This window comes from Falco peregrinus, chromosome 6 (assembly GCF_023634155.1).
Source record: "Falco peregrinus isolate bFalPer1 chromosome 6, bFalPer1.pri, whole genome shotgun sequence".
NCBI classification, from domain to species: domain Eukaryota; kingdom Metazoa; phylum Chordata; class Aves; order Falconiformes; family Falconidae; genus Falco; species Falco peregrinus.
In genome coordinates this window covers 7,959,781-7,974,639 of record NC_073726.1, presented here as the reverse complement: position 1 = coordinate 7,974,639, position 14,859 = coordinate 7,959,781, and the positions used below count along the sequence as shown (strand labels likewise).

Here is a 14,859-nt window from a genome sequence, read left to right as displayed (position 1 = left end):
CACTGTTTAAGGGGACAGCACTGTGCCCAGTGAAGCTGATAGCAGGAATACTGCTAAAACATCAGTTATTCTTAGTTCTGTCAAAATAAACTGAGATACTTCATTTTACAGTGTATTTGTAGAAATGCAAAACATGGTTTTCATTTTTTTTTTTTTAAACTCACCATTTGAGGTGTTGTTCTGACATCTACCACAGCAAATAAGCTGTGAAAACAAGAAAATCCTGTGGGATCTCACCTATGTATACAAAGGCCTTAAAAACCACAAGTAGGGTTTTTAAGCATGCTTGGCTTAAGACACTCGGCATCATTCAAGTGGAGATACCAGTGTATTACTCCAGTTCACATCATGGATATATTACTGTAACAGTCCCATAACAAAACTACAAGAAACATGTATGTTCTTGGGAAAATCCAGTTTTAGGAGGCATTACACAAGTCTGAGAAAACTGAGAAGCTGAAAACATTATAGAATATGGATAATCTAACAAAAGAGTTCTGAAGCTTGGAGGATTCATGCATACTGTTCTATGCAAAGGCATAACATCACATACATTCTAAATAGAAAAACAAGTATGTTGCCACTACTATTTTATACTGTTAATTTCAACTTGTTCGCTTCTTAAAAAAAGTATTAAATCTTGTTTGGAGAAGCTTCGAACTGTTTCAGAACACATGCCCTTCCCTTACAACAAAAGGTGCTGGATTTCCTTAGGACTGAATTCCTGTTATGTATTCTTAGTTTCAAAACAGATGAGGACTGCATGCATCTTCAATGCTGAAAAACTAGTCACACCTGTCAATTAAAAGGGAATAAGATAAAAATTTTGCTTACCTTTCCATGAACAACAATTCTGATTAAAAGGGATTTCATCTAGTAGATAATGCCCATTTAAACAATGTATGATGTGTTACTAGGAAAAACGTGTTTAAATTAATCTTCAAGCATTTCTTTAATTACGATAAAGTCACCTAAGATATCACAGGTTTTTGCATTTATCAATCTCTCAAATGATACTAACTTTGTATTCATTACATTAATTATTATAAAATGTATAAATTACATTAATATAAAAATATTGTAAACCAATCCATATCTAGCAAGCTTAAAGTGAAGACCAGACACTCACTTCTGCAGGCATTCCAGCTCCAAAGGCAGGTCACAACCTACATAAACTCTATTCGTTAAACTGTATTCTAACAGTTCACAAAAACAGGGATCCTACAAGAGAAGATTAATGTTTAATTTAAATCATGCTGCTCTGTGAAGTGAATTTTCAAACAAATTAGTAAGGCACATGAATGCAGGAGATTTAATAGGACCTTTTCTAGAAAAACAACTCTGCAAATGGTGTAACATGAGAGAAAGATACCTATAGCTACTGTAAGTTATATTTGTTGCACATAGCTGTGGGGAAACTAAACATGTTATTCAGAGTATTTCTGGAATACTGCTTTCCTTCTTATCCAGAAAGTCAGATGTAACATCAGATATTAAAAGCTCACCTTATTCCTGTGGAAGAACCATGCAAGGGTTCAAGAGACCGCCTCCCTGGCAGGCTGTTATTATAACTAGGAGCAATCACTTCTACAAGCTTCCGTTTAAAAGTGAAGCGAATTCATTTTGTGAAGGATCCGATTGCATAAGGTTATGCAGAATACGCTTACTTGGACTTGCTGCTGGAGAACTTCCCTCTCTTGTAGGGAGAAAAAGGAGGCAGAAGCCCAGATGCACCAAAGCATTACAATTTCCTTTGTGCCTGGAAGCTTACTGCGTGGGTGCCTGCACTGTTCATCCTTACAGGAACCTATGGAGTTCAGATATTTGCAAGTGCAGACTGAGGACTGCACACCAATTCTTAACATAATCTGATGTTCCTTCCCTCATATCAGATTAACCCCCTCAAATCATTCATTTACTGTGGCAAATACTGGATCCAATTCAAAGATATAAAACCAAAACTTACTTTCACAAGAACATGAGGATTTCCCACGACAATCAGCAAAGCTTTTGATCTAGTAATTGCTACATTAAATCTCTTAGGGTTCGAGAGAAAGCCCAAGCAGTGTTTGTCATCACCAAACAAGCCTTCATGAGACCGCACCTAAAATTAAAGATGGATAATTTTAGAAACAGAATAGTAAGGAAGTTACCCTATGGCTAGGTAAGTTGTTTTAAGATAGCGTTTACCTACTACAGCAATCCACACACAGCTCTGTCAACAATTAGCACAAGTTAGCTTCCTAATCCAAGTTTCAGCTAGCTATTTCCCACCATTAGCTCTCCCACAGAAGGTCTGTCCTCCAAGAGGGTGCTAAGACAACTTCAGCAATTTCAAGAGAATTGTGTACTAGTTTCATTTTAGCATCATGAGCATCCACTGTAATTTGAAACAGAAGATACCAAAACTGCTTCCTAAAAACGAGCGATTTTATCTTTTCAGTAGAAGAATTGCTAGAGCTCCTGGCATTCCAGTTCCTAAAGCTGAATGACAATTCAGTGTGTCTTTTCTGCAAGCCTTCTTCAGCAGTCTCAGTGTGCTTTGACTGCTTTGTCTAAGCTAAGCCAAAGCAATTAGTATGCTGTAACTACTGCTCATTAAACTTGCACCTATTTCATCTATATTTGAACACATTTTTGATAAAAGGAAAATTTCATGACCTAAATAATGAGTCTTTGTAAACAGGAGCATAGTACATACCTAGAACTACTTTAAGAAAGATGTAATGCTGAACTGAAGAGCTATGGTATGATGCAGAACAAAAAGCAAGCATAGTATGACTGCCCTCAGGAAAAAAACAATCAAGAAAGTCCCACAGACTATTCCCTCAAGCCACAAAAGAACCCCCCAAACCCATCCCTTTCTCCACTGCCTCATTCACCCTGCTTTCCAGTGTTTTGGTTTTTACGCAGCTCTTTTACCCTCCTCTCTCCAAGAAATCCTACGTACTCCTGTTAATAGTCATCCAGTACTGGTCGTATCTTCAGCTACACATTCCTGGTCTACACTTCCTTCTTTGATCAGTTTGCCTTATATGCCATTACTCAGACTTACACAGGTTGTGTCTGTACTGTACATTCTTGAACAGCCCCGAATCACAAACACCTCACACACACCATGTTGCAAACAGTTAAGTATTTTTCTTTATTTAGAGACTTAGTGCACCAAAACCACATTACCATTTGGAAAAAAAGCAAGCATATGCAGACTTTTTTTGTATTCTGAACCGAATTCCACACTGTAGAAAATAGGTAGCTGTAGGGTAGCTCTGTAGGGCCCTTAATGCCTACCAAAAGAAAGTCTAAACACTCAAATACAATCAGGTACACTGAACTAGCATCACTTGCTGATGTTCAAAGTATTAAGTTAGTCTTTCTCTAAAGTTTCCCCAATTGTCTTTTTCACTGATCCAGCACAGATTTTTTACTTCTGTCCAGGAGTTCGGCATGCCTACAACAGTGCACATTTGATGGATGTCGTCTCAGAACATAAACGATTGGTATCACATATTGTGGTAGCAAAAAGCCTTCTGCAAAAAGCCTCGGTAGCTATCAACTGACTTATCACCTGCTGCTTACACTTCTCAACCCCACACTGATTTCTCCTTAGAAACACATCCTCTTGTCAAGAGCCCCAGCCAACAATCTTACATGTCTGAGAAGACAAAAGACAGAAAAGTAGGACATAAAGAAACTGCTGTAGTTTTTCCCTTTAGGGGGTTTTCACGTCAATTCAAATGCCAGGGCTATGTGCATGCACTGGAGCAATATCTAGTGCATTTAGAGAGAGGGAACTGGCATATGTCAGCACCTAACCTCAACTTCAGTCTTCCGAGGCCTGCTGTCTTGGCTGCTACAGACAGGATTTCCACACTCTAGTCAACTGCCTGAAAACTAGGACTACATCTTTGTCTGTCACCTGCAGATAACATGTACTAAGATCTTTCAGAAAAAACAGACATCAGCTGAAGCATACTGGTCATCAAGTTTGCAAAAGGTGAGAGACAAGGGCTTCCAGCTTACAAACAACAACCGCAACTCCCCCCAGTACTCTGTAACACAATCCTCTCTTTCTCCCTTTGTCAAATGCAAGGGATAGGCTCAACACAAAGCCACAGAAACCATCTTCCCAAACACATGTGTCTTCCTACATTTCCCGAATGCTCCCTTTTGCCAGCACTTTTCTGAAAGACCCATTTATTGCAAAGAGTGAAACTAAATACCTCTGCATTTTCATGGTCATCTAGAGAACTCTAGCGATGCAGTTTATGCCCCTATACCATTGTATTTACATAAATGCAGTCAACCAAAATAAACTCTGAATCAAGGAGGTGATGCATTGTTAAAACGATGGCCTGTGACTAGTGTACTGCTGAAGCAGATAGAAACAGCATGGATTTCCCGCCCCGCCCCCCCCCGGACTTTTTTTCAAGGCTTGTGATAACTTCAGATTCAAAAAGCCAGCATCTAGAAAAGACCTTTACTGACATTCCTATAATACAACCAGTACCACACTTAAAGTGCACCATCAAGACAATCATGAAAGACTATCAAGTGCAGTCCCACCAATGCAAAATAAATAAATTTTGATAAAGGGTATTCAGCTTCTAGGCACAGTCAACATTAGTGTCTGGGAAGTCATGAGCTGTATACCATTAAGTGATAATTCTCAAAGTGATGGTGAAAAATAATGGAGGAACCTACATCAGCTTTTGTAAGTCAAACAGCAATTACTTTTTAATACTGTGATTCACACAGTTGTCTTTCTAATATTTATAATGCATCCAGTTTCCATTCTCCCTATGCACACTTAAGTGAAAGGTATGCTATTTGCATGAAACTTAAATAAACTCAGCAGAAGTACGTACAAAGGTTTAATGTTTACCTCAAAATTTCTCTCTGTACTGTTTCTATGCACTTAAAAATAAGCTCTGTTTTCAAATACTGTGAAAGAGACAAAAACGTAGCTTTTAAATTTTTACTTTTAATTTTTAAAAGCCCTATATCAAAAAGGAAACAGAACCAGACACATACAAAAACTCTCCAGAGGACCACAACAAATATACATACTGTTGATAAGATGATAACCATGTACTCCTGCCCTTGAAACTCTTCTACTGTGCCAACTTTAATGTCTGTCATATCAATACTTCTCAGAAGAAATTTAATTTTTTCAACCTACCAAAACAAACAAAAAAAAGTGTTGAAGGAATTTATATTTACATTTGATGGTGGATTAACTAAAACTGAAAACATACTACATATACAAGTAAGTGATTTAACACAGAGGTGTCACAGGGAATGCCTACACCAAACTTAGCCACCACCTACTAGTAAGGTTTTGAAATAAACCACTAATGTTTCCTGAGAAGCACCACACTTATTACATAGCTTAGAAAGTGCTCACTACCATCATTTAAACAAAAATCAACAGGTTTGTTTTTTTTTATAATCCAGGTTTTAATGAAAAGAACAACTTAGATCCATAAACCCTCTTCTTCCATTGTGACTATATCCACAACTATGCTTGCCCCAGACGCAATAGGGCAAGCAGCTTCCCCCAGCCCCTGAAGGCGGCTGTACAGAGATTCCAGCTTTGCTTGCCCGTTGCACCACGCAGAGCGAAAGACAGAGGTGAGATGTGATCTAAAGTACCCTCCCCAAAAGAGAAAGAGAACAAGGAGTCTTGTGCACTGGAACACTGGTATATGCAGGGTCAGTATACTTCCATCTCCTAAAAGCTGCTTGGAGACTATACCTTAAGTGCTCCAAGAAATTTACCAAGAAATCATGCCTGGCTAAGCTGAGGATTACAGTCAACGACTATTTTCTAACCAGTGTTCCTCCAATACGAGGTGACTTTCTTGAAGCAGACACTACTATTCTATGTCTTGCATCATAGGCAGATGAAAGACATAATCATACGAAATGTTTTAGGGAGTATCAGAGGTTCAGTCACTTCAATACTATATATAAATATTTGAAAAATAAATAGTAACTGTAAACATGGGCAGGTGCATACACCTGAACAGTAGGATCAGTACAGGCAGAATTCTAATTTGCAAGTGAGATTTCTTCAAAAGGGGTTGGTCTTTTCCACACACCTCACAGTGTTTCACCCAACCTGCACAGGCAAGGCCATGAATACTGAGATGTGAACACCAAGAAAAACAGTACACACACTGTCCAGAGCGTACTCTGGAAATGAAAGGAGATTTAATCCCTTTTTGTTTTTTTAAAATGAAAGCAGACATCACATGCTGAATAGACATGAACACAAACAGTTTTAAAAATAAACCACAGCATTTGAAGTTGAATCCAACATTCTCTCCAGGTTTAAACAGCAGCACAAACTTCAAGTCTGACTGCAAGACAGATAAAAGTCCCAATTCCTCTAGTTGCCTCAAAGCTTTAATGAGGTGACGTGCCACCTACTTCACTGCATTTCTCTTGTTCCGCTCCTCAGTGCGGAGTGACAGAATCAGACTGCTGTTTCAGCTGTTGGATAATAAATTCTTGACTTGCACTCTTCACTCCTAACAGCTGAAAAATCTGCTTCTGACTCCAAAACTGCAAGAAGATTTCTCCTTACATAATTTACTGATTTTTAAAACTGAAAAAGTAGAATGCCATTAGAATTGTCTTTCTCTAGGTTTAGATTTCAATGGAAACATCATTAATAACTGATGCCACACAGTGTAATATGACACAAAAAAAGTGAAGTTTTGAGATATGCCTCCCTGCTCCAACCAACCACAGCCATGCTAAAGTTCTTATACACCAGCTATACCTGTTTACGATACGGTGTAATCACTCCAATATCAGTCACTGACACTGCAGCATTTTCATTTTTAGCAAGGTGGCAACAGTACTGCATTACTTTAACTGCTTCTGTTGGATTAAACCACGAAAGACTGCAACCTTCACGTGTTTCACTGCCCTGTATTAGGCGAAAGGAAATGAGGAAGATGAAGACCAGGTACAGAAGTCACTAAGTATTTATTAATAGATTATTCTTACACATCCTAAATGCAAAATAAGAGTGATGTAATGTTACACACAATTTATCTTCCTTGCTATGTACCCTTTCTAGTTAACAAGTATTACCTAACATTTTATACTGTGTTATTTAAGCTGAAGAAGAGTTTATGACAACAGTATGTTAAATGTGCAACAAAAGTTAAATCTCAACTCAGAGTAACATGCATTAGCAAGTTGGTATCTTACTTTTGTGCAAGGCAGAAGAGTTCAGGCCTCTTCAAGCAGTGGATATTATGACTTTATTAACCTCTTCCAAAGTACTATTCTTCCCCCTACCCACTTAAACCTTAATAATCCTCCAGTTTTAGAAGCTTTTATTCATTCTAACGTAGCAAACTCATCAAAAGCAACCTAAAAGAGCTGGCTGTAGCTCCATCTTGGTCAATCTGCTACAAATTTAAACTTGTATCAAAATGTCTCCACAATACAATTCAACGGGCAGCTGCTGCTTAGTTCTTAGTGAACATCTGACTTCAGTAGTTATTTCTAAAACCAGATAGCCAGGAAGTCAAATTATTCACAAAAGAGTTTATTTTCATATCCTTTGTAAAATTCATTCTGAAAACTCACCTACAACATCAGCAAATTTCTATCAGGCCTCCTTATTCATTCTTCCATTACATGAACGTTTTACATACCCTTATTCCATGGAAAATTAGTGGAAATCCTTTCCTGGGCAATTTCTTCCAGTGCAACAAAGAATTTACTACTGAAGTGTCTGCGCAAACTTCTAGCTCCTTATGATAAAACAATTTAGATGGCAAGGCAAGCAATGCAGCATGTGACCTGTAGTTCTTTACAAGTTTTGTGATCTGCAAAGACAAAAACCAAAATCCATAACTGAAACCGGTAATTATTTGTCAGACTCCACAGTACACACCTCCCAAGCAGATACTACCTTACTATCCTCTAGCATTTAGCTTTTCCAAAGCTGCTGAAGAACTGTATATTAAAGGCAAAACCTGCAGGTGTTACCATCTCTAAGTAAAGAAAATAATTAAATAAAACTAAGTGAGAGCGATTTTTTGAAGGATCACCTCTTTCCCCTCCAAAGAAAAAAGAAAGAAAGAACTGAATGTACGTGACAGTTGAATTGGTCATCCTCCAGTTCCTTAAAACATTTGATCTATAGACACAGACACTTTTTTTTTTTAAGAGAGTCAGATTTTTTTCACAGGATTTCCATGGATGTAACTTGTTCTTTTGAGGAAGTCTTGACAGGCAGCAAGAAAGCGACAGGATAGCTGACAGAAGCTGGCCTTAGAAACCAGTAATGTATTTGTCTTTAAATGAAAGAACAGCTTTAAGGAAGCATTCCGGTCAGTAATAACTAGCTATGCCCTGTAAAAACACTAACATATGATACTGAAGTCCAATGGTATCTAACATAAAGCCCTCACACTTCCTTGTCTCCCATTACACCAATTCTCCTTAAGCATTGTATCACGAACACAATAATGAAAGTTTGTCATAACAGATTTTGGGAGGAAGCGTGTTAGGCTTTTCAGTAGGCTGAACCTAACCTAAAGCCTAGGGCCAAACACCCCTACTTTCCCCCTTGAACCTGCCATCAGATTTCCTCTCTCCTCTGCTTACATGGTCATCCAGCTAGCTCTTGCTCCCACTTTAACTCTTCAAAGTATATTATCACGAGAAGGGGAAGGCATCTTAGTAAGTTTAACTTTAGCCCTACATTCCACATTCAGACAAGAATTTAAAGCAGCTGAACATCTGTGCTCATTTATGCACTACACTACCTCTGCCACTTAACACAGACTTTAGGTACCTCACCATACAAGAGTTTTGGGAAGTTATCCTTCAGAGGAAGGGGTGATAACCAAACAGGAACAGTTTCTTTTTTCCCTTCTGGAAACACTATGTTTGCAAAATTAATCTTTATGTTTTAAAGGGAGGCTTCGTTTGTCTTATGTTAAAAGTAGAAGTTGTACTTGTTCATTTGTGGAAAACTAAGTTACAAAGTTATGGTATGTGTGGATAATGGAGGTGGAAGGGAATTTTAAGCCATTATTTAGAATTCTGCTTTGTGCACTATATTTGACTTACTCTGCCTAAGAATAGACAACTCCTTCAAAGAAGGTTTTTAGCATGCTGGAAGGCTCAGTATCCTTGCTATTCAGAGTATATATTAAAAATAATCAAGCTTTCCTAGAGAACTAATGCTCAAGCTAGACTTATTACTAAGCATCAGGGAACAAAAAGGTGCTAAGAAAACAGCAGGAACCACAATCTCTCATTTTTTTTTGATTTAGATGAAAAAAATTGAATAAAATTGCCGTTTTACTCACCAACAAAGGATTATATGCTCCACAGGCACTAAAAGCATCCTCATCTCTCATATATATTTCTCTTGATGTCAGTCTTTCCAGCAAGGAAATATTTAATCCAAAAGTCAGTGCAAGTTCGGATTTTATTACTGGCCCTAACTGCTTTGGATCTCCAGCAAGAACTATCTGTATATACAATAAAAAAAATAATAATCCATCTTGTATTAAAACAGTTATAAAAAAAAGTACTTTCAGTAATGTACACACTTCAGAATTCAAAGGTCAATTTATATCAAGTATTCTGCTCCCCTCCAAACTTCTCATCTGTATGAAAAGCAGGGTTAGGTCCAGGACACAAGTACATTGTTGTCTTACACTAAGAAAGCATGTTTTTATTTTGTCATCTTCCACACACTGAATCCTGTCCTACCAATGCAGACTTGCTTTAGATGTAAAACAGCTTGTTTAAGTGTGGGAAATGGATATTGTACATGAATAAGACTTATTAAAAGTACTCAGAATTCCATATTTGTTACCAGGAAACAGCTGATTGCATTCTACACAATTCACAAAAATACAAACAGTAAACCAAAACTTTTTTGCTTTCAGTAAATGATGCTAAAAGAATTACCTGTCCATTAGCTTCTGAAATCAACCCAATAGGAATCAGGCTCTCTGGTTCACTTGCTTGCCCTGCCTCATCCAGAATCACATGAGTGAAGTGTCCAAGCCTGGAATTAAATAACATGAACCCAAAACAGGGCTGTTTTCAGATTAGTTCATTCTGCCACCCGGTGGTTGACCTCAGCAATTCTGTTAACTTCCTTGTCAAGTGTGCCAGGTAACTCCACACACACAGAGAAAAAGATGGGTATTTTCAACACAGAATACAGAAAGAACAACCCAGTAACTTTAATTTGCCATTTTTGATTTTGTTTACATACTCAGATATATACAACCACTGGTTATCTTACTTAAAGCATAGTTTACACAAAGGTTAAGACATTCAGAAAAGCTTTCCTTGTTCCGTTTCCTTCACGTACAGCATTCCCAGACTTTGTTTCTCAACCAAAACTCCTCAAGCCAGTTAGGCTTCAGAGTGTCCTTTTACAAGGTTAAAATAAAAATCAAAGGAATCTTTAGTTAACAGAACTTGACATGGTGGTTGTTCACAGTTAGCGAAGGTGACTTGATAAAAACGAAATACAATACAATTTTTAGTGTGACAATAATTTTGAGCCAGAACGATTGTCAACAGCAATATAATTTCCATGGCTTTCACTGGTAATGGTGGAGAAGTTATAGTGTCAAGAGAGTCTCTGCTGAAACATTACAAAAACCAAGTGGTTTGCTGGGAAGATAATTTTGAAAGAGAGACATATGCAATAAACTATTGAAACAGCTCAAGTTACAGTACAGAAGGTATCTAAAAGCTCTGGGTTTCATAACATCCACTGTCTCAGTGATGTTCCTATCTATAGTACTCTACCGTATTTCTGTTTGATAAAACATTCCTGCACTGCTGCATGTGGTAATTATTATCCTGAACCACAATGCTTGTCGAATATCATCACCATCTTTGCAGTAAGATTTCACTGTGTCATCAATTTGCTGCAAAAACAAAAAGGTATTTTGTAAAATGAAATGCCACTCTAAAACTAAATGTTTAAATTTGAATAAAAAAATCCACTGGAAACCATTTTAGAAGCGGAGCAAAATGCTTAGATTTAAACTCATTCATAAAACAAAATGGTTTTTTCATTAATTTGCCTAAACAAAGTAGTACATACTCAAGATGTCTGTTTTCTTTACTGGAAGGATCAAAACTGAACATAGAGATATTTCATATACATACATTTATATATGTCTGTTTATATATGTATTATTTTTTTATATATATATAAAGATGACAATCCTACTTCCTTGCTTTTCTGCATAAGTAGCCTTCATTTGGAGACAAAGGCTTGACTTCAGCAGCAGATTTTAGGATTGCTTTGCGAGTCAAGGCATCTTACCACATTAAAAATCCCACAAATATGTATGTGCTGCTTGTGGAGTTAAGCACTGCAAGAATGAACTTAAGATTCTACAGTCATACAATCAAATTAAGAACTAAGATCAACATTTTCCAGCTAATCTTCTGGAAAAGCTGGAGTAATATGTTCCATACTTTGGATCCTAAGCAAGCCTAACCAGCCTAATAACCACTGACAGTTACATTACTAAATCAGTATTTTAAGATTAAAACATTGCAATGGAACTATTAAATGGCAGATATCAATAATATTACCTCTTCTGACCTGAAGCTAGCATTAACTCGGACCATATCTCCTGGTTTTAACATATTGCTTTGATGCAGCCGCAAGCAAATCAGATCTGTTGCAGCATTTGATGGTGCACAAACCAAAATTCGACTGTCTGGTAGAGTATAATGTATCTACATTAAAGAAGATTGACATTAAAACACACACTTATTCAGAGAAGTAGCAATAACTCAAACATGCCTACCTTATTTCACCGAATACAGAACCCAGAAGAGCCCTGCATACGCATTATATTTACTTTTGCAGTTCAAGAACACTAGTCTTGATAGTCATGACTAAGTACTCTCAAACTGTATGCACTGACAGCAGAATTAATTCCTGGTTATCAGATTAACGTATACCTGTGCTTCATATTATGCACTACTGGAGGCACAGGTTAGATACTGTTCACCAAAAGACAAGAAGACTTGAAAATAAGCCATTCAGGAATTCTGTTAAATCTTTATCAAGTTCTCTCCTCTTTCACAGAGCTACAGAAAATGATGTTTAAAAAAAAAAAAAAAAAAAAGAAGAGTATTTTGAAAACTCCTTGGCAAAAAAAAAAATAATGATGGTACTTACAGGATTACTGTAAGTGTTCCATCACTGAGAAGATTAGAGGTGACTGAGTTGTCATCCACTATTACCTGTAAAATAGCTTCAACTACTGTTAATGTTTTTCCAGTTCCTGGTGGACCAAAGAGAACATAAGGTGTTGGACGACATTCACCACTCAGTATCCTTTTCACTGCCAGTTTCTGTTGTGCATTCAGCACAGGATTGAAAAATTCACCAGCTCTCTGTTGATGTGTCACAGTTTCACCAACTATAATAAAGATAAGCTTATATTAGAACTCCACATTCTTCAAAAAATTTTCATTTTTCTTATGTGGTAACAATTAACAACTTTCTCAAAAGTTCTGATTTCATAGAACAGCATGTAGAAAATAAGCCATTAATATTTCAGAAGTGTACTTGATGTTTTATTAAAGTGAAGGCCAGAAAAGGACTACAATTATGGAACCCAACAATCTGTAAAGTCACTAATTTTAGCATGAATCTCACTTTTATTTATCCTAGAATAGCAAAATTTCAGTAACTCTCAGTAACTGGTACTTCATGGATAGTACCAGTATTGGATGACAAGTCACAACCACTGAATTTTCTTAATCCTGTCTGAATTAATCTAGCTTTAGCTTTCTACAGCAAAGTCTTATTAACCCTTGCACAGAAATGCACTCTAGGTAATCCATTCCGTATTTCTTTAGGCATCCTATTGCCACAAAGTGATGAAATCACCCTCTTTGGCAATTAAGTACACTGATATTTAAAGTCACACTTTCCAGAGAAGCACAGGAATGGTATGGGCTTTCTATTCTCAAGTTTTAGCTACTTTGGCAAAACAGCTATCTCAAGAATAAGACAACACACCAGTAACAAATTGGAAACTTTGAATGTGCCAAAATTTATAACTAAATGACTGGGAAATGATTTATTGAGGACAAAATACATCACTAGATGTTTGCTGCCCTGCCTTGGAAGTTTTCAAGGCCAGGTTGGATGGGGCTTTGAGCTATCTATTGGAAAGTGTCCCCGGCTACGGCATGGAGATGGGACTAGATGATCTTTAAGGTCCCTTCCAACACAAATCATTCTATGATTCCATGAAACGGAGACGTTTAAGTTATCCACAGAACAACTCCAATGAAACTTCCTGCTAGTACTGTTCTAGAATGTGTCTGTAAGAGACAGAGCACGAGGACATCTAAAAGGTATCTTGCTCAGCCCTGGTTTACTGAAGTGATCACAATCCTGAACTGTAACACTTTTGAATATAAAGTATAGAAAGTATACCAAGTTGGCTTGGTTGCACAGCTACTCTCCTCACATCTGCTACGTTTATCTCCCTTGATGCCATGCATTTTGCCTGTTTGCTCTGCAGCTTTTTGACCTGAAAACAGCAAAGATAAATGCATTTATAACCTTAAGATGACAGGCAGCTATCTTCACTAACACTTTTGAAGTTGCTAGTTTTTAATTTTTCCCAGTAAGTAGCATTATCCCATTAAACAGAGTATCTACTGTAAAGACAGAGCAGTAGATAAAGGTGCTAGGAATTCCCACCTTAAGTTTAAGATTTCTAAAAGTTTGGCTTATGTTAACATTAAACATTTATTTCACAAATATTTTGCAAGCTCAGACAGGGATTTTTAAGCCATGACTGAATAACTTGTATCCTTCCACAAAAGCTAATATTCACATTCCATACCACTAAGCAAGATTATGTCTCTTTCAGATTGTAGCATGGGAGAAAACTGTTTGTAAGGAACGTGGTGTTTGCAAGGTTCTGGACCAGATGCCTCAATCATCTTAATACTGATCCTAATCCAGTGAAGTGATGAGCGTTAGAAGTCGATTACACCTCGTACAGGACAGAGGTATCATACAGAGATTTTTGCTGCTTCCCCAGAGCCATGATGTCATGGAAAGACTACAAGGCTCATCTAGTCCTTCTGACTGCTTCCTTTGCTGCTCACCCATGTGGGTACTCATGACACCTTGAACAGATCAATGGGAGGATCACATAGCTCTGGGTAAGCATGGGGGGTCCAGGTTACGTTCTCCATCCTAGTCAACCAGAAAGGTCCCAACAGAAGCAAACATCTTGCAGAACAATAACTACCTGTGCTGCCGCTCTCACCAGCACAGCTCTGGGTGGACGTGCAGGAACTCCTTGACTGCACATTATTAATTGCAAAAACAGAGATATGTCTGAGTTGTTACCACAGGAGGATGGAACAACAGCAATACTGTCTGGTGGTCTGTAACAAATCTCTGCCAGAAGGAACACGACATGGATGACACTTCTGACAAACAACTGGCATCAGTGTCCTGATCACAGGTTGTGCAGCTTTCCTGTAGATTTCAATCATTCACATGCCTACTTAAAATTCACCCAAGGAAGGGTCTAGAATTTCTAGACTGAGTTGGTGACAACTTCCTAACATAAATTATCACTGATCAAAACACGCTGATCAGAAGTAACACTCTACTAGACTTGCTGGTCATATACAGGAAAGGTATATGTGTCCATATAGCAGCTTTGGTTGCAGCGACTACAAGATTAGAGGAAGGCTAAGAAGGTAGAGCAGTGGAGTCACAACTCTGGCCCTTCTAAAGTAAATCTCAGTCTTCCTAAGAAATCATCAGGCAAAATCCTCTGGGAAGCT

The 14,859-nt window shown here is 37.6% G+C and overlaps 1 protein-coding gene across 1 annotated transcript in view; it reads right to left on the bottom strand.

The window, feature by feature from the left end:
• Nucleotides 1-1,125: 1,125 nt before the first annotated feature.
• MOV10L1 (Mov10 like RISC complex RNA helicase 1) overlaps nt 1,126-14,859 on the bottom strand; it is a 34,277-nt gene continuing 20,543 nt past the window's right edge. Inside the window, exons 15-25 of the mRNA XM_055807588.1 lie at nt 13,518-13,580; nt 12,277-12,455; nt 11,617-11,763; nt 10,816-10,937; nt 9,958-10,057; nt 9,348-9,512; nt 7,680-7,853; nt 6,791-6,940; nt 5,071-5,178; nt 1,967-2,104; nt 1,126-1,221 (exon numbers count right to left, since the gene is read on the bottom strand). Of these exons, the coding sequence (XP_055663563.1) occupies nt 1,126-1,221; nt 1,967-2,104; nt 5,071-5,178; nt 6,791-6,940; nt 7,680-7,853; nt 9,348-9,512; nt 9,958-10,057; nt 10,816-10,937; nt 11,617-11,763; nt 12,277-12,455; nt 13,518-13,580 (1,442 nt within the window). The remainder of the gene's footprint in view (nt 1,222-1,966; nt 2,105-5,070; nt 5,179-6,790; nt 6,941-7,679; nt 7,854-9,347; nt 9,513-9,957; nt 10,058-10,815; nt 10,938-11,616; nt 11,764-12,276; nt 12,456-13,517; nt 13,581-14,859) is intronic.